Raw genomic sequence first — 18,083 nt, 5'->3', positions numbered from 1 at the left:
CTATCTATCTATCTATCTATCTATCTATCTATCTATCTATCTATCTAATTAATTCTGAAAAAAACTCACCCTCGAGGGCGGCCCAGACCTTGCAGGGTGTTTGTTAACATCACATGGAATTTGACCAAATACACCTTAATCTGAAAAACAAATAATTTGAAAAAGCTTTGCCTAAATAATTGGCATGTTTCAAGTTGCTTAGAATTATCAGTTGGTAAGAAATTATCGAATAGTTTTCTGGATTTGCCACAGCTAGAAAGGAATAAAGAAAACATCCTGTGTATAAGGAAATTGTGTTTTAATGTAGTACAGTATAGACGCAGCCAAATCCAGGCGATTGAACTGTGTAAAGAAGCTGCCGAGGGTGGGTGTTAGAAAAGGTCCGCGCCATGTCTTGGTCAAAGAAGAAAGCTGGAGCTTATTCACCACCAGGTTGGGTCTCATGTCAGCCTGTACTTTGCAGCCAGCATCAGTGACCATCGTCCCTGGTGTCACACTTGGGGGTATTGTCCATTGGCACTTCCAAGGCATAGCACAGAGACACAGGTTTTGATTAGCTTAAAAACTTGTCAAAGAAGTGACTAAAGCCACTTAGGACTTCTTGAATAGGCTTGAGAATGTGGCTTCCTGAAAGATGTTTTCAAATTAGGTGTAGCTTGTTTGTGTGTTTTGTGCTTAATGAAGCAGTTATTTTCATTGTTTAAAATATTTCCTGAATACCCAGTGTAGAAACTGGAAATCCACACATCCATCAAAGGACGTTACCGTTCAAGAGTAGCACCCTCCTCAGTACTTAGAGTCTTCCTGGTGGGTGCTCTGCTTCTGCCTGATGGGCAGTCTCCTGCTGACAGGGAGGTCTTACTAAAGCTTAATCCTTGATCTGTAGCTAGTGTAGTTTCCTTGTTTTTTGGTTTGCTTTGATTTTTGAATTGGAAATTCCCCTTCCCTCTGTACCCTTTGTGATGGAAAATACCGTTGACTCATCCCTGGGGACCAGCAGGAGAGACTGCAGGCACTTTCAGTGCACCACTTTCTCTCCTGCTGTAGGGGAACTGGCCTTTGGCCAGGGCCTCCTCCTCCTCCGCCCACCCTTTCTCCTTTTTCCTTCAGCCCTCCCTCTTACTCCTCTGTCACAGTGTGTCCCTAGGAACAGAGGCAGCAAAAGCTGGCAACCCAGGGTGGACAAGGTGATGGTTTTGCATGAGCCAGCTGCACCTCTTGCTTTTGCTCAGGGTGAACCTACCCTCCAGGTCGGCAGTTGCTGGTTCACCAGGGGATTCTCTGTTTCAGCCCTAGCAGATAGAAGAGGTGAATGAGGGCGAGCCACAGCTCTTCCTTCAGCTGCGGCTGAGAAGTGCTCCCGGAGTATAAAAATGACTGCTGATTTAGTGCACAGCTTGCATTACCTAGATATGTGGCATTTGGAGAAACAGTTTTGTGAACGGAAATGTGTTGACTTTTTATTTTAGATCTCGGATCTGTCACAGATATTCTGTGCCACATGATGCCCTTCTACAGCTATGACATCCCCCACACCTGCGGACCTGATCCTAAAATATGCTGCCAGTTTGATTTTAAACGGCTTCCTGGAGGCAGATATGGTTGTCCCTGGGGAGTGCCCCCAGAAGCAATATCTCCTGGAAATGTCCAAAGCAGGTATTAAAATACAGATTTTGTAAGACGGCAGGAACACTGTGGCTACTCCACTGAGTTGTTGAAGGGCTGACTAAATGGGTGTTGGCAGTCAGCATTACCCTCATTCAACGTTACTCATTCGAACAGATCTAAAACAGCTTCAAAATGTCAGCACCTCGACCATACCTTTTCGTGTTCTAATTTAATGGCAGGTGAACAACGGTAGATCAATATACAATGGCTAACTTATAATATGCCGTCATTACCGCCTCCTTTGCACTCATTATAAAAGCTCTCTCTACTGCGTTGGATTGATTTCATAGACTTCTGTTGATAATAAGACTTTCGGTCCCCATTGTACAAATTGGTAAGAAAAGCAACTCAACTGCAAAAACACATTTATTGAAATGGAGCACATGAAGAGTATAATTATCTCTTACCTTAATAACAGTTTCAATAATGGGGGCTTGCACACTTGGATGAATATACATCTTTGCATCTTACTGATGTTTTTGACTTTCAGAAGACTTTAATTAGAATTATTTTTATTTAAATATATTTGAATAAAAATCACAAGGATGGACTACTGCTTTAGAATAAAATGTGCTAATAAAGGAGACTTCTCATTTCAAGTTACCTGTAGTTTCTCACTTTGGTTCTCATAAAGTTCAGTTCCTACACTTAAAGTGAGAGGTGTATAATACATTGCATTATAATATAAAAACACTAAATCCTCCTAGGAAAAGAATACAGCTTTTGAATAAATTAAGATTTATGTACTATCATGTGACTTTAAAGTTACTTTTAAAAATGCATAGTTTAGTAAAGTGACAGTTGTAGGTTCTCTGGTATGTTTAGGAGTATATCACATATATATGTATATATATGTATATACACATACATGTATATATATACATATATACGTGTATATATACATATATATATACGTATATACATGTAAAGAAATAGAAGCTCTGAGCCTGAGGGAGAGCAAGGGGCAGATTACATGGGCATGGGTGAGTAACTTTTTAAATGAATAGATCTGATAATACATAAATCAGGAAGGAGTTCTATTTGTATGTGATTGTGAAGGATGCCAAAAGTAAAAGCACGGTAATGTTCATACTGCCCTTCTCTTCGTGCATGAGCCATACACATAGCTTTGGTTAATCTATTAGTCAACATTATCACTACGACTATTATTATTATATTATTCAGGAATGTAGCTGGCGTTCTCATCTATAGTATATGTTTTATCTGTTGTTATGTTTTATTTTTATTCCTGTTTCACGGGGAGGGAATTCTGTTTCTATGTGGATAATCTCATTGTTCATGTGCATTTGAAATTATAAGTAATAATTTAAAATAATTTTAGAAAATGAGAAAAGTACTTGGTAATAAATGCCAATCTCAGAAAACTTAAGAACTATATATTATTTGCAATCACTATGATTTTATTTTACTAATCAAGCTACTAAAATTCTGTATTTGCAAAGCAGTTTCAGAGACTATAAATTTCAGAAAGTCCATATGGGATTCTAAGTTTAATTAAATGCTATTTTTCATAAAATTCCTCTTATTGATGTTCTTGGAGGTACTTTCATAAGTTTTATATTGGGAATTGGAATTTACTTTTGGATAATCTTTGAAGTGAAAATTGGAATACTAGGCAAAAAACATCCTTGTCATTTAAACACTAGTTTCATAAGCTTTGACTTTCTACACACTACATGACTCTGGCTTCATCTGCTTATTTGATTTCATTTTGTGAGCCTATCTTCCTGTCTTCTGTACAGCGCCCAACTTGGCCTCCTCCAAAAGGAGTTCCTCCAGAATGCTGAGTCTAAAGTATAAAAGCTTTGACATCAGCATGTAGCATTTGGCAGGCCTTGGGGGTCATGGTTCAGAGGGTAGAAACCAGCATAGCTGATTGAGCTGCCAGGCGTGAGCTGTAGGTCAGAAGGGCAGTGTGGCAGGGGCCAGCTGCTGTTGACAGGTGTGCAGGGAGCAGGGGTCCTTTTGCCATTACACGGTCCTAGAAGCTATTACGGGTTCTGATCTATACCTTTTAGTCTTGTTCAAAATTTGCTCTCTTCTGTGTTCTACCAGGCTATTAGAATTTTTGATTGTTAGAAGGTGTAATACTAAAGGAGGACAAAGTTCAGTATTGATACATAGTTGAGAAACCTCACGTCTTCCTATGTGAGATAATTTTAGAATGTGCTGTCGTGGATTAGGGGATTCCAGGATGACACTGGTAAATTCAGTTAGCTGTGACTTCTCAAAGGATAATCCCATTGGAAAACTATATGGTTTCCCTGCAATAAGAATTTGTGGCCATTTAAAACAGACAATAAAGTAAAAGCCTGTCTTATAAATCTCACTTTACCTAATTTTTTTAAATTAATATTTTTTCATATAATACACCTTTGAATTTCTAAGCTGCTTTTTTACTGAGCTACCGTGACAACTTTTTTCCTGATGTAAATTTTTTGCATTTCCCTCTTTTCTTTCACAGGGCTCAAATGCTACTTGATCAGTACCGGAAAAAGTCAAAACTTTTCCGTACTAAAGTTGTTCTGGCTCCACTGGGAGACGATTTTCGGTTCAATGAATACACAGAATGGGATCTGCAGTACAGGAACTATGAGCAACTCTTTAATTACATGAATTCGCAACCCCATCTTAAAGTAAAGGTAATGGGGGCGGGGCTCTTTATGATGTCTTTGAAGTTGAGCCTCCGTCCTCACGTGAGACCCCAGCACACTATTCAGGGTTTCTGTCCCACGTGCCTGGAACCTGCCGCTGTTACACACAAATATAAAGTTAGCATATGTATCCTGTGGCTCATTTCTGAAACTCATCCTTTCTTTGCACGTGGGGACAGTTAGTGCTTGGGGATTAGAGAAGCATTATTTTTATGGGATTTAAAAGAAAATGTCCACCTCCTAGGGCCTGGCTTCTCCTGGGGGATGTCTGCTTTGTTTACAGGAAGGAAGGTTACTGTTTTCTCCAGGCAGTTGCATCCCTGTGATGTAGTCACGTGACCAGCTGTTATGAATGAGCATGTCACGAGCTTTACAGATGTCTTGTGTTCAGAGAATACATTTGCATTCTTGGTGAAACTTTAGTTTTTTAGCTTTCCACATTCCCAGGAGACACACACCACTACTAAAGCTACTAAAACTGCCACCTTATTAAACCAACTCGGTCCCTCACTGCATCTTAAGGATTTGTCCTCATATCTACGGATACGTGCAGCCCTCACCTTCCTCACAGAGACTTGTCTTCATTCTTTTATTGTGTGTTGTCTAGTATCTCTGGTATCCATTTAGTGTAATACCCTACTTTAAACATTTCTATTTAGCGTAGTATTTAGCTTGTTTTCAGTTTCTTTCTATTATAAATAAAGCTGCTTGAACACATGAGGCAGGTTTTAGCTACCATATGAATGTGTGTAGGTGTGAAACAGGGCCTTTGTGCATGCACACTCACCCTTCAGTAGCACTCTGGAACTCTGGTCCTTCAGCCACTGTTTAGTAGGGAGGGACTTGCTCCATGGCATCAAGAAGAATTTACATTACCAGAATTGACTTTTCTTGCATTTTTATTCTTTTAAAAATCATTTATTTTTATTTTATGTATATTGGTGTGTGTATATGTCAGCATGCTACAGGAGTGCAGTCCACAAGGAGGCCAGAAGAGGGCATCAGATTCCCTGGCACTGGAGTTACAGAAGGTTGTTAGCTGCCACGTGGGTGCTGAGAACTGACCCTGGGTCCTCTGGAAGGGTAGCCAGTGCTCTTAATCACTGAGCCACCTCTCCATACCCCATCTCCCATTTGTGTCCTTCTGACAGATGTGCTAGGCTTTTTGTCTGTGTGGTAGATTCTGAAGAAAATCATCTTAAACCTGGGGAGGATTTCTCATGGCCACAGTTTCAGATATCTCAGCCTCCCTGTGTCTGTGTTTCTGGCTTTGTGAGGCAACTGCCCATCCTGGGGGGAGGGCATAGTGGAGGGATGCCGACCCTCGTGGGAGGCCATGGTGGAGGGATGCCGACCCTCGGCATGGTGGAGGGATGCCAGCCCTCATGGGCATGGTGGAGGGATGCCTGCCCTAAAGAGAAAGAAGAAAGCACCAGGCTCCCAGTTCTGTCTTGAAGAGCGTACTCAGTGAGCTGCTTCCTCAGCATAGGTCCCAGCTACTAAAGAGACCATCACTATGCCACCAAATAAGAACCCAGTGAGCCTTTGTGGTCTGCAGAACCAAACCATAGTAACAGATACTGTGGCTTACTTTCCATTTCCTTGAGAATAGATAGGTCAGTTGCTATTGTGTCCTCTTTTTTTCTATTGTATGTTAATTGTATTCCATAATAGTGGTGTGTTCATACGTAGATGTCGGGTATTGTGTTCATGTTATCCATATTAAATCCTGCTTCTTCCTCATAAGCATCTCTACTTCCTGATTTTTTTTTTTTTAGAGAGATAATATACTTATTTTTCTAATTTTCTGCATCAGAATTATTTCATTTGTCAGTACCATTTCCAGGACTACCCATATTATGGTATCCAGTATGATCGTGGTAGTTCTTCTTCCTCTTTTTCTTCTTCTTCTTCATGGCTGAGTAATGATCCATTGTGCATATGTGTGTGCCATGTACTCTTTCCATTCGCCCACTGACAGACATCTGGGCAGACTCCATAATCCAGCTGTTGTGAATGGCGCTGCAGCAAGCATGGGCACACGGGCATCTGCATTGTGCCCTGCCCCCTCCTCCAGGTTAGGCTCAGGGCCTCTCATATCTGGAGTATAGTGAGTGGTGTGAGGCTGGGACCAAGACAGACTTCTACACGAGGCTGCACAGTTGCTTACAGTGCCCTATATGTCTAGGGAAACTTCTCCATTTCTACCAAAAAACAAAATCTGAACAACCCAACCCTCAAAGCGTTGGTCTTTTGTTAGAATTGTATTGCATCAGAGGTTCTGGGTGAGCACAGGTGACTTCTGGCATTAAATTTGCCATATTCTGTATGTAACAATGTCACTGGCCTTATGTCCAGTCACCTTCTAATACATCTGTTGACTTTAGTTGTGTGTGGATTTTAGCTGCTTGCTGTAGGGTTTTACAGAATCCCTTCATCAGACTGAGAGCCTCCTCCTGATCTCTCTCTCTCTCTTTCTTCCTTTTTCCTTTCCTTTCCTTTTCCTTTTCCTTTCCTTTCCTTTTTCCTTTCCTTTCCTATTAAGACGCTATGGCGAGGTAAAAGGATAGACAAACAGAGCTATCTCACGGTCTAGTACCTCAAGCGAGACTCCAAGACTTGCAGTTCTTGTCATTCTTACTGCTCACTTCTGCTCAGCTTAGAAGAAGTCCGCTTTGAGACTGGCCTGTGATTCTGACAGCCTCTCCATCTTCCTCATAAGAATTACAGTCTGGAGAAGTATGATATGCAAGGTGCCTTGTGGCTAAAAATGTTTCCAGATTTCTGGAGCATTTTGTGCTCTTTAGGGTTTTACTACTATCTAGTTCACATTCATCTGAAATACTTTTTGTTTGAATCCTTCAACACTTTGAGCCTTTGTACAGTTTTGGGTCTATAGACTTGCAGATGTAAAAAGTTCCTTAAAGTGCTTAGGTAGGCATGCTTTCTTTTAGTTAAATTTGGGCCTTGGTGCATGTCAGAGAGAGAGTCTCTGGCGTCCTCCGTTCCCCACTGCTCATTCACTAGTATAACCTCTGTGCTCATGCCGACTTGGAAACTCTTCCTAGATGCTTATTAATTTTTCCTCTGTGTAAGAAGTAGTTATTTAAGATATCAACGAATCTTGATATCAATTGAAACACAACTCTCTTAAACTCTTTCCTAGATTCAGTTTGGAACTTTGTCAGATTATTTCGATGCATTGGAGAAAGCAGCGGGGGCGGCAGCTAAGAAGAGTGGCCAGTCCCTGTTTCCCATCCTGAGTGGAGATTTCTTCACTTACGCCGACAGAGATGATCATTACTGGAGTGGCTACTTCACATCCAGACCTTTCTACAAACGAATGGATAGAATCATGGAGTCTCGCTTGAGGTACTAGACCGTGAGATAGCTCTGTTTGTCCATCCTTTTACCTCGCCATAGCGTCTTAACAGAGTTTTGCATGCGTCTTTATGTGGTGCTCTGTGTTTAATGTAATTACAAACTTTTAAAGCAGTCAGGATATGTCTCTCCAGAGGGAGAAGCAGTCTGTTGAATTGTGTTTTCGTCAGTGTGTACCCTGGGCTTTTCTCCTTATTTTCCTGTGTTGCTTCGGCCCTGGGTCACTACTCCGCGGCACTCCCTGTGAGTGTGCAGGCCGCTCGCTCACCCAGCCAGCACACGGCGCTCCTCAGCAGCTGCCCGCAGGCTCCAGTGCACCCTCTCAGTGAGTGTGTGTCCTGTGTGGGCGGCCTCAGAGGCAGCCTCTCAGCTCTGACCGCTTTTAAGTACCTTTCCGTACACGTGCTCTCTTCTTAGAAGAGCAAACTTTGAAGGGGCGAGAATTGATGGGGCAAGCCGATGATTGGCCCAAGAAGGAAACCAGCTCTGTAGAGCCAGCTGAAAGCATTAGAACATCAAACAGCATAATCAGGTAGAACTTTGGGCCACTGGCAGAGAGCTTTGCATTTCCATGATGCCCACTGTGACACCTGAGCGAGGAAATGTGGCCAGTGTGGCCGAGAACTGGAGTCTACATTTCATGCACATGCCTCTAGCCACATGTGGTCACATATGGAAACAGGTTTCTAAGAAACCAAGTCGGGGCTTCTGTGAAGTGAACTACCTTGAGATGCCTAAGTCTTTCCCCAAACTTAGGATGCAGTAGAGACATTTATTTTCAAGATGTTCTTTTTTTTTTTTTTTAAGATTTGTTAGGTTTCGTTTTATGTATATGTTTGTTTTGCTTACATGTACGTATGTATGTATGCGTGCCACATGTGTGCCTGTGGGCTGCAGAAGCCAGAGAGAGAGACGTCAGATGTCCTGGAACTGGAGTTACAGGTGGTTATGAGCTGCCTTCCCACATGGCCCTCCTGGAAGAGCAGCTCATGTTCTGAACTGCCCACCGAGCCATCTCGCCAACCCCTCCAAGCTGAGTCCTGATACTGAAATCAAGTTAGATCTTGCCCATCCTCTTTTGTGTGTTAGCGTCTTATAGATACATTTTAGAAAGACATTTTTTTAATTTTTATTTTTTATATTAATTACAGTTTATTCACTTTGTATCCCAGCCGTAGCCCAATCCCTCATCAGATATAGAGTTGGTGAAGATCCTTTCCCAGTGTGGAGACTGTCGTTTTGTTCTGACGACAGTGTCCTTTGCTTTACAGAAGCTTTTCAGTTTCATGAGGTCCCATTTATTGATTATTGATGTTAGAGCCTGTGCTGTTGGTGTTCTGTTCAGGAAGTTGTCTCCTGTGCCAGTGAGTTTGAAAGACATTTTTTAAAAAATCACAATTTCTTTAAGAAAATATCTTAGAGGAGAGTATGAGAGGAGAGTATTTATATTTATAATATATTATGTATACTATGTTTATACTATTATAAAATAATTTTCATATAGTAAAAGAATGAGGATAAAGTGATGTCAATTATTGTAAATTTTTATGATAAAATGGAATGAATGATAAATAGTATAAGATTTATATCAATGGATTAGTAAAATTTAAGTGTTAATTATTTTATAATGTCAAAAAGTTGTGAATAAAACTTAATTTATGAAATATATTCAAGGCACAGTGGTTATGACTAGGAATGCTTTTTTAAATTATGCTTTATGGCAAGATGAAGTAAAAAGTATATAATAGTTTTGACTTTCTAAATGTATTAATTTATATATAAACAAACTTATTGCCTGATAGTAATATTCAATTCTCATTTGTAAAGTGTAGATAGAAATAGAAAGGCATAAAGAGGAAAACCAGATAGTTTGACATGTGCTGTAGTGATTGCTTAATGTGTTTGAGGCCCTTAATTCAGTTCCTAGCACACGCACACACACATGAAAAAAAAATCTTTTTAAAATCTTTAATAGACTATTTTGAGATAGTCCCTAGAATGTAATGGTTTTCAGCCTGTGGGTTGCTAACTCCTCAGGGGTCGCATAACAGATACAGTAAATATCGCATATTTCCATTACAGTCTGTAACAGTAGCAGTTTTACACATATGAAGTAGCAATGAAAAATTTGGTGATTGGAGAGGCATCACAGCATGAGGGACTGTACTTAAGGTTCTCAGCATGAGGAACTTTGAGCCCACTGCTGTCGTGGTTTACTGTTTTCTCAAGCAGGAGTGTTTGCCATGGATACAAGTGGGTGCACGTATGGCTTATTTAGCTCTGACTTGTTCATGCCCATGGCATGAGCATGGAAAAGCAATTTGAAGTGGAACTTATTTTCTGTCCATTTCTACAATTTAAAGAACTCATGACTTTTTATGAAAAGGCACTTGTAGTACCTCCTTTTTCCTGAGTATTGATACATTTTTTTAAGGTACCTTCATCCACTCTCTCTAGCATGCTTGTGATGCAGAACCTTCTTAGGCTTTTTGGCACATGTTGCCTTTGAAAATATTTTGAAAGAAACCTGTTTTGAAGCATGTCTTCTGAGCATCAGAAGTTCTCATTCTTGTCCCAAAGCTGGTCTCGTCTTTAAAACATATGAAAAGGCCAGACATAGTGGTTCATGCAGCACCCAAGAGGCTGAGGGTGGAAAATTTATAGGAGTTGGAAGCCTGCCCAGGCTCATAGATTTGAATGCTTGGTCTCCATTTTGTGGAACTGTTTGGGAAGGATTGGGAGGTGTGGCTTTGGAGGAGGCATGTTTCTGTAGGGTGGGCTTTGAGTTTTGAAATGTTGTCTCTCACCCTGTCTGCTTTCATTTTTCTCACTCTCACATACCGATAAGCCTCCCTTTCTGCCAACAGGCTCTGGCTTCTTGCCAGGATACTGAACCCTCCAGTATCACTATAAACACAGTAGTCTTTGGTGCTTGAGAACTTAAGTACTTTAGATAGGTACGATATGAGCTTTATAGAAAAATGTTATTATTGGTATCTTCTGTATAAAAAATGTACATTGAAATTGTATATTTCTTTTTAAAAAAGACATTTATAAATCATAAATGATGGGTATGGTAGTGCATGTGTTTAATCCAGCACCAGTGGGACCAGTGATGGGGTTGGGCAGAGGCAGGTGGGTCTCTGTGGTCAAGGGCAGCCTGGTCTACAGAGTGAGACCCTGTCTCAAAATAAAAAGAACCACAAAAGTATCAGTGATTGAAAGTTAATATGTTTGTTTCAGAAGACATATTAATGACTCTTTTATGCACTTAGGACTGCTGAAATTCTTTACCATTTGGCCTTGAAACAAGCTCAGAAATACCAGATAAATAAATTTCTTTCATCACCGCATTACACAACACTGACAGAAGCCAGAAGGAATTTAGGACTATTTCAGCATCATGATGCTATCACAGGAACCTCGAAAGACTGGGTGGTGGTGGATTATGGTACCAGGTAATGTATTATAGAAACACAGATTCAAGTAAAATCTTTTTAACTTTGAGTCCAGTGTCTGTGTGTGTGTGTGTGTGTGTGTGTGTGTGTGTGTGTGTATGAAGCTTCTAGCGTATAAGAGATCACACACATAGTGTTATTTGTTCTGTATATTGTTATAGCCAAACCTCACCAGCTTTCAAGAACTCGGTGGAAGCATTGTGGTAGCCCCCGTTTTCAACTTCAGTCCTCGTCTCCAGATGCTAAGCCTTGCCTTAAAGCCAACCCCACCCAGTCCCAAGTGCAGTGTGGCAGTCGAGGTTGTCCTGTTTATAAGTTGACGTTTAACCAGTCATACATGACCTGGGGTGATAAACAAATGCCACCCCACTGTACAGCAGCTCCACCCTGTCTTCTTTCACAGCCAGCTGTCCTTGGATGCTTGACATGTTCTTGCAGGGACGCTGGTAGGAAAGCACAAGATAAGAGGACAACAGAAAGGACTGGAATAAATCAGTTAGTTGTGCGTTGGTGGTGAAAGCAGCTGGGAGTGGGAATGGTGGCTGGGCCACTGCGATAACAGCTCTTCCTCACGAGGGTCTCGGACAGCCGAGGGGGCGGGTACCCAGTCATTTCCAAAGGACTTCTTAGATTAAAGGATCAGTGTCATTAGAAGCTGTGCGCGCACAGTGGCTTGGGCAGGCTGCGGTCCTTGTAAACAGTGCTTCCTGGGAACAGAGAAGCTGACCTGGCATGGCTGAGATCTCTGTCTTCATGCCAGTTTGGATAACCAGGCACAGGGATCTACTCAGGAAGGGCCTATTGTTGGACAAGGAGTTTTACCTGTTGTCTCACTATGTCCACACTCTTGTTCCAGCTCGATTTTCTTATCATGTCACTGTTGTGTGGGGATGTGGAGGTGGGCTCCAGTCGTAGAGAATTTCTAGTCCATGCATGTGATTTTTTCATGTAATCCTTTATGCTAAAAAGTATGTGTAAAGAATCTATAGCTCATAATATTTTAAAATTATCAGACATATGCAGTGATGTTCTTATACATTTAAAATCCAAACTATTTTATAACTACTACTGTAGTGAAAAATGTACAGAGCATATCAGATCAGTACTAAACAATTGCACTAAAGTTTTTAGTTATGATATTTTAACTAGTCATCAGGAAATGGAAAGGAAGCATTCTGGAAGCCTCACTGTTGACTTCAGTCGTCAACAGTATATTTTAGTTATTACCTCGCACAGCTTCTCAGTTTTTCCTGAATGTATCCTGTAGAGAGGTCGAGCTGTCATGGCTGACAGTGGTGTCGCTGTTTCTCTCATGGAAAGTGGTTTGCAAGTGAGGGCAGAGCCTGCTTGTCCTTATTATTATCCATGTAAGTCTTGGACACACGGGGTAGCGGGGAAGCATTCTCCTGCCGCACACACTTACTCTGTCCGGCAGCCACAGCGAAGGAACCCGACCACAGGACCCTGGATTTTCATCCACTCTCTGTCTCCTGACCTTTGTAGGTCAGTCACTAGGTGCCCAGTGTTTCTGGTGCTTTTAGCTTAATAAGCCAGGCCTGTGCAGAACTGCATGCTAGAGGCGGCGGGAAGACACAGTAATTTTCAAATTGTACTTGACATTTGTAAATTTATTCTGCCAGTACTTCACACTTCACCAGAAAAGTCGTAAACAATTATCAAGTCATTAGCGCAGACACTTGTAAGAAAGAAATTTCAGAACACGTGTTAAGAGCATTGAGAGACAAAGAGGCAGCCAGTGCGGGCTGCTGTCTTACTCTCTACTGCTGACTGCTGTTCATTCAGATGATCCAGGCATGTCCCTTTGAACAGTTGTGTGAGGGAGGGATTGATGGCTGCGAAGGGCAACTCCAAACAGGATTAATCCCACCCTGTTTAAAAGTCTGCGGATCACCCAGTCAGGTGATCTGTGATGGAGGTTTAGCTTCACATATAGGTAATAGGGTACACGAGACCTAAGGTTTTTCCAGTTATCCCCATGTTATATCTACAGTAGTGAAGAAAGCTAAATGAAGGTGAACGTGAGGGTCCAAATGGACAGATGAAACTGTTGACTGACAGACATGGTTCCAGCTGTTTAAACCACAGACATGGTCGTAACTGGAAAAGCTATGATTCCCGCGTGTTTGTTCCCTGAACCGTGTTCTGCAGAGACAGGATGGGTTCATGTTAGGGAGTGAGAGGCACTGTTAGGCTCACACTGATAAGAGGGTTAAACATCTAAAATGTGGTCCTGCCCCAAGTTTGCTGAGCTTGTTTCCCGTGCTTCATTGGGCTCTGCGTTAAGCAAAGCGGCTGTGTCTACCCTGAGGAGCTGTGTGGGGAACACTGCACTCCAATTCACTGCTCACCTCATTCGGATGCTGCCTATACATGGGGCCGATGCACACAGCATCCAGGGCCTCTCACTCACTTTAATTAGGACTACTTAACATGCTGTGATCCATGTGCAGCCTAAGCTGTTGTATAGCATGGCTTGTATTCTACAGGGTCAGATGTCTGATATAGCCATGCAGATCACAGAAGCAAGCTTGGGTTGAAGGAATTACTTCCTTCACTAAAGCACCTTTGAGAACACTTGTTACTATGAACAAACATGGGAACATGGCGAGAAATTTATTTGGAGCCCATAAGATTTTGTTATTAATGTTTCAGATTTACTAATTAATGATATTGATCCTGTACACGTAAGGTTTTACTTTCAGCAAGAAGAAGTTTTTATTTTCCTTTCTAATTCATTTAGAGATTTTGTTTTGTTTTGAGACAGAGCCTCACTCTGTAGTTCAGGCTTGAACTGAGTATGTATTCCTGGGTGGTATCAAATTTATTGTGCTCTTATTGACAGCCTCCTGCAGGCTGAGATCATACCCATATCTGTCTTCTTTTATAGAATTTTGCTGCTGTTGTTACATGATAGCAAAAATGTGTTAGCACATAGATACCAGGTTGCTTCCAGAATTAGAGAAAATGATGGTCGATTCTATAAGCATAATAAGTCACCCTGACCAAAGAGTGACACAGTTGACAAAGCTCACTAGCAGATTTCTATACAAGTGTTTGTTTAAGGATGCTTGGTCCATAAAGCCTTACACAATCATGGGCTTGGAAAAATTAGAGATAATTTACATCAAGTCTTTTTCCACTGGGGTTGCCTTAGCAGTTAGCAGTGATCTACTGAGACTGTACTCCAGAAACAGGCATCAGTGGATTCTTAGGTCTACTTTTGTCCTTCAGGCATAAAAGAAAATGAGCATAGTTATTAATGTCAGTGCTCAAGAAAAGCAACAAGGATGAAGACTGTTTCATCATCCACATCTGGGAACAGTTTTCTTTGTAATTGTCTTGAACAAGAACATGAAATAAATCCAACCAGATATCTCTGTTCATTCTTAGGGGGATGGTTGACATACAGATTTCGTATTCTTGCTAACAAAGAGTCAATAGCATACTTTCTTTTGCTGTTCCCTAGGGTGAAGAAGTAGATCGCTGCTTTGTAACACACTCCTTTGTAGCTGTTAGTAATTGTTGACATTCATATTTGGCATGATGTTTGTAAGAACTTTCAGTAAGTTAGTTCTGAGGGATTGTAGTTTAGCTGAACCCCTGTTGCTGGACTCTTGTGCTCCACCATTTTCCCTTAGAATTTAGTTCTAGGGAGAAAATAGAGAATTAGTTCATTATAGAACCTTTATATATTTAGTTTTGTGAATAGAAGAACAAAATGGTAGTGGCCTGGCCATTTTTTAAAATGAAAATAGATACAGATACTTGACTTCTGAAACTACTAAACTTTTGCTTTGCAGACTCCTTCAATCTTTGAATTCTTTGGATAAGATAATTGGGGATTCTGCATTTCTTCTCATTTTAAAGGACAAGAAGATGTACCAGTCTCATCCTTCTGACACCTTCTTAAAGATGGTTAGTTGACCCCCTTCTGCAGTTTTAAAGACTATGTGATTCTTTTGTTCTTGGATTAGAAAGGAGATGAGAAGCTCCATTAAGAGAATATTAAAGCATAGGAATTGTTTTCTGCATTAGTTAAGAATTTTTGTCACTTAATATAAATTGCCTGAATATTCGACCATCTCTTCTCCATAAGTGTGTCTGGACTTGATTTCTCCAGTTCATTCTTCCTAAATCTCAGTGTGAAAAATGACCCTGTGAACTTATTTCAAAGCAGGTAAAACAGATAGATGGGCTTTTAGAACACTTCATTGTAAAGCAACTGAGCACTGCGATTAGTTCCTCTGGTTGGCTTTAATTAGAAACTCCTTGATACTTAAATTTTTTAAGCCCATAATCTGCTTTTGCTAAAACTGACTTTAATGGTCCTCTTGGTGTCAGGATAGGTCCGTTGAGCTGTGGGCAGTACCGAAACACATGCAGTGATGGCTCAGAGTTTAATGAATTAGGGCTGCGCTTTTCAACCTTCCTGGTACTGCAAGTCTTCAATACAGTTCCTCATGTTGTGGTGACCCCAACCATAAAATCATTGTCATTGCTATTTCATAGCTATAATTTTGCTACTATTATGAATTGTAATGTAAATATCTGAATTTTCCGATGACCTTAGTCAACTTTTGTGAAGGGGTCCACCCAGAGGAGTCACGATCCCCAAGTTGAGCACCAGCGAATTAGGCCATTAGCCTCTGCCAGAACCAGATCGCGTGGCCTTGAAAGAGTTTTCATAGTTCATGTTTGTTTGTCTCTAACACAGGGTAGTACCTGCCTTTGCCTGTGCTGTTGTTAGGAATAGAAGAGCTGACATAGCAGAAAGTGCACACACAGGGACATGGTGCTCCTCGGGCAGGAAGAGCCACCCAGGAGGCAGCGGGGTACCACCCACTGCGCATCCTCTAGACAACTTGGATGCTTAAAACCCTAACTTAGTTTTCATTAGTACCTTTTATAAATGTTGGGATTTGGAATTTTATATGCAATTTGATTTTACACATTTGGAATTAGAGATGCAGCTTCAATATTTTCTTAGATGGATTCTTGTAATCAAGTCATGATTACAAATTTTCATTTGAAAGTGAAAAAACACAAGAAGTGGATGTATAGTTTGTCAAGATGTGAAATACAGGGAGCAAGGACTTTGGGAGAATGCTCTCTGGTACTCAGATTTATCTCATTACAAAATGGAGCAGCTCATTGTGCCGGTGTGGATTCTAGTAACATGTTGTGCTTGAGTCTGATACTCTTTCTGTTTCTCTCTCTGTCATACGCACACACACACACACACACACACACACACACACACACACACAAAAATTAGGATTATTTGCTTTGAATTTTAATGTGCTTCATACACTTTGAAAGAGAATTATTGTTCTCTTTTCAAAATTTTTGCAAGGTAGTACTGGATAGCTAATTTTGATGCTTAATTTTAAAGATTAAAATTAAAAATACTATGCTTCTTTTCTTTTTTTTTTTTTTTCAGGATATGAGACAAAGTTCACAAGATTCTCTGCCAAGAAAAAATACAATTCAACTGAGTGCACGGGAGCCAAGGTAAATCCTTACCACTTCCCTGTACCACTTCCTGGTCCACGAGTGTGTGTTTCTGACCTTTATTGAACACATACTTTAAGGAAGTTTTTCGTTAAATCAGTTAGTAATCAATTAAAATTTTTTGAAGAAGTAGGTTTCCTTCATGGCTTTCGCTTTCAGTGCTTACAGCTAACTGGGCCCAGTTGCTGCTGCTCTTATGTCTGTAATATTTTTATAAATGGAAGTCAAGGGCTAGTGAATGAGATCCAGGTATTTACTTGTCTTTGCAGTGGTGTTTTCAGACTTCTGCGTTAACCTTGCATGAAGTCACTTGATTTCGTTAACCCGCTTTAAATGATTTTAAAGAAGGAGCTTCATCGCTGGTGGATCGCCGCTCCTTCTCTTCATAGGAGAGCCACCCTGTGCCCCATCGGGCTGCAGCACTGTCGGTGCACGCTGAAGTCAGTGGCCAACTTGCTTGTCACGCAAAAGCCAGGGTAGCTGGTGGTTGCCTCCGATTTATAAAGAAGCACAGCTGCTTCCCTCTGTCTCGCGTAGGCTTCTGTGTCCATGGTCACTACCCATGTGGCATGTTTTCATAATGTAACTTAATTTTAATTGAGAAAGTTATTGTTACTTCTTATAAATTGAGGATAAAAACAATTTTAAGGCAGTTCATGATTTTTAACTAAGTATGATTTATTAAAATCATAAAAATAAGTGCAGTAACATTGGTGAAAATTTATAGAGTGAGTTAAACTGAGGTTTCGGTGATGCACTCACCAAGTCCGAGCTTGTCTAACTTCTCCAGTACGTACACACTTACACAGCTTGTACCTGAGAACAAGAAATGGGGTTCTTTAGTCACATGGGTGCTCAGAAACTCCACTGAGGTCATTAAATGTTCTACACCCGCTCGCTAGATGTCTGTTTCCTAAATATGTAATAGTGAGCCTTTTGGCTTTAGGAATAATCACAGTAACTTTTTTCCTATTTTCTGTCTTGACACGGGAAGATTTTTGGTTTTGCAGGCCCTTAGGATCCTAAGTGCTTCCACAAGTGATGTGCCCGCCCTGGTGGCACATTGTGGTGGGCTGAGGTGGGCTGGGGTCTCAGCAGAGGAGAGGGAGACCCAGGCCTTAGGCAGGACATAGGTAATTTAGCCTTCCCCAAGTTGGAGGAGGAGAGGCAGAGGCACTGCCATTACAGTGAAGGAGACGAGTTTGCTTACGGATTAGCACATACAAGATTTCTAAGGCTTCTGGGAAAAGATACCTTTGAGCAGCTTATAGTTAAGCAATGTTGTCTCGTCATAGTACTTTCCTGCCAACGGTTGCTGCAGCCACTTCCCTAATTTGATTATTGTGTTCTGTGTCTCTCTGTTTTGTAC

The 18,083-nt window shown here is 41.0% G+C and overlaps 1 protein-coding gene across 1 annotated transcript in view; it reads left to right on the top strand.

The window, feature by feature from the left end:
- Nucleotides 1–18,083, top strand: part of Man2a1 (mannosidase alpha class 2A member 1) — a 134,387-nt gene that overhangs the window by 37,914 nt on the left and 78,390 nt on the right. The window contains exons 6-11 of the mRNA XM_055628377.1: nucleotides 1,470–1,656; nucleotides 4,154–4,331; nucleotides 7,510–7,715; nucleotides 11,000–11,182; nucleotides 15,004–15,118; nucleotides 16,644–16,714. Coding sequence (XP_055484352.1) covers nucleotides 1,470–1,656; nucleotides 4,154–4,331; nucleotides 7,510–7,715; nucleotides 11,000–11,182; nucleotides 15,004–15,118; nucleotides 16,644–16,714 — 940 coding nt within the window. The remainder of the gene's footprint in view (nucleotides 1–1,469; nucleotides 1,657–4,153; nucleotides 4,332–7,509; nucleotides 7,716–10,999; nucleotides 11,183–15,003; nucleotides 15,119–16,643; nucleotides 16,715–18,083) is intronic.

The sequence above is a fragment of the Psammomys obesus genome, unplaced genomic scaffold (genome assembly GCF_907164565.1).
Source record: "Psammomys obesus unplaced genomic scaffold, mPsaObe1.curated_primary_1811, whole genome shotgun sequence".
Taxonomy (NCBI): Eukaryota; Metazoa; Chordata; class Mammalia; order Rodentia; family Muridae; genus Psammomys; species Psammomys obesus.
The sequence above is the reverse complement of the archived record's forward strand: the minus strand, read 5'-3'. Positions and strand labels throughout refer to the sequence as shown.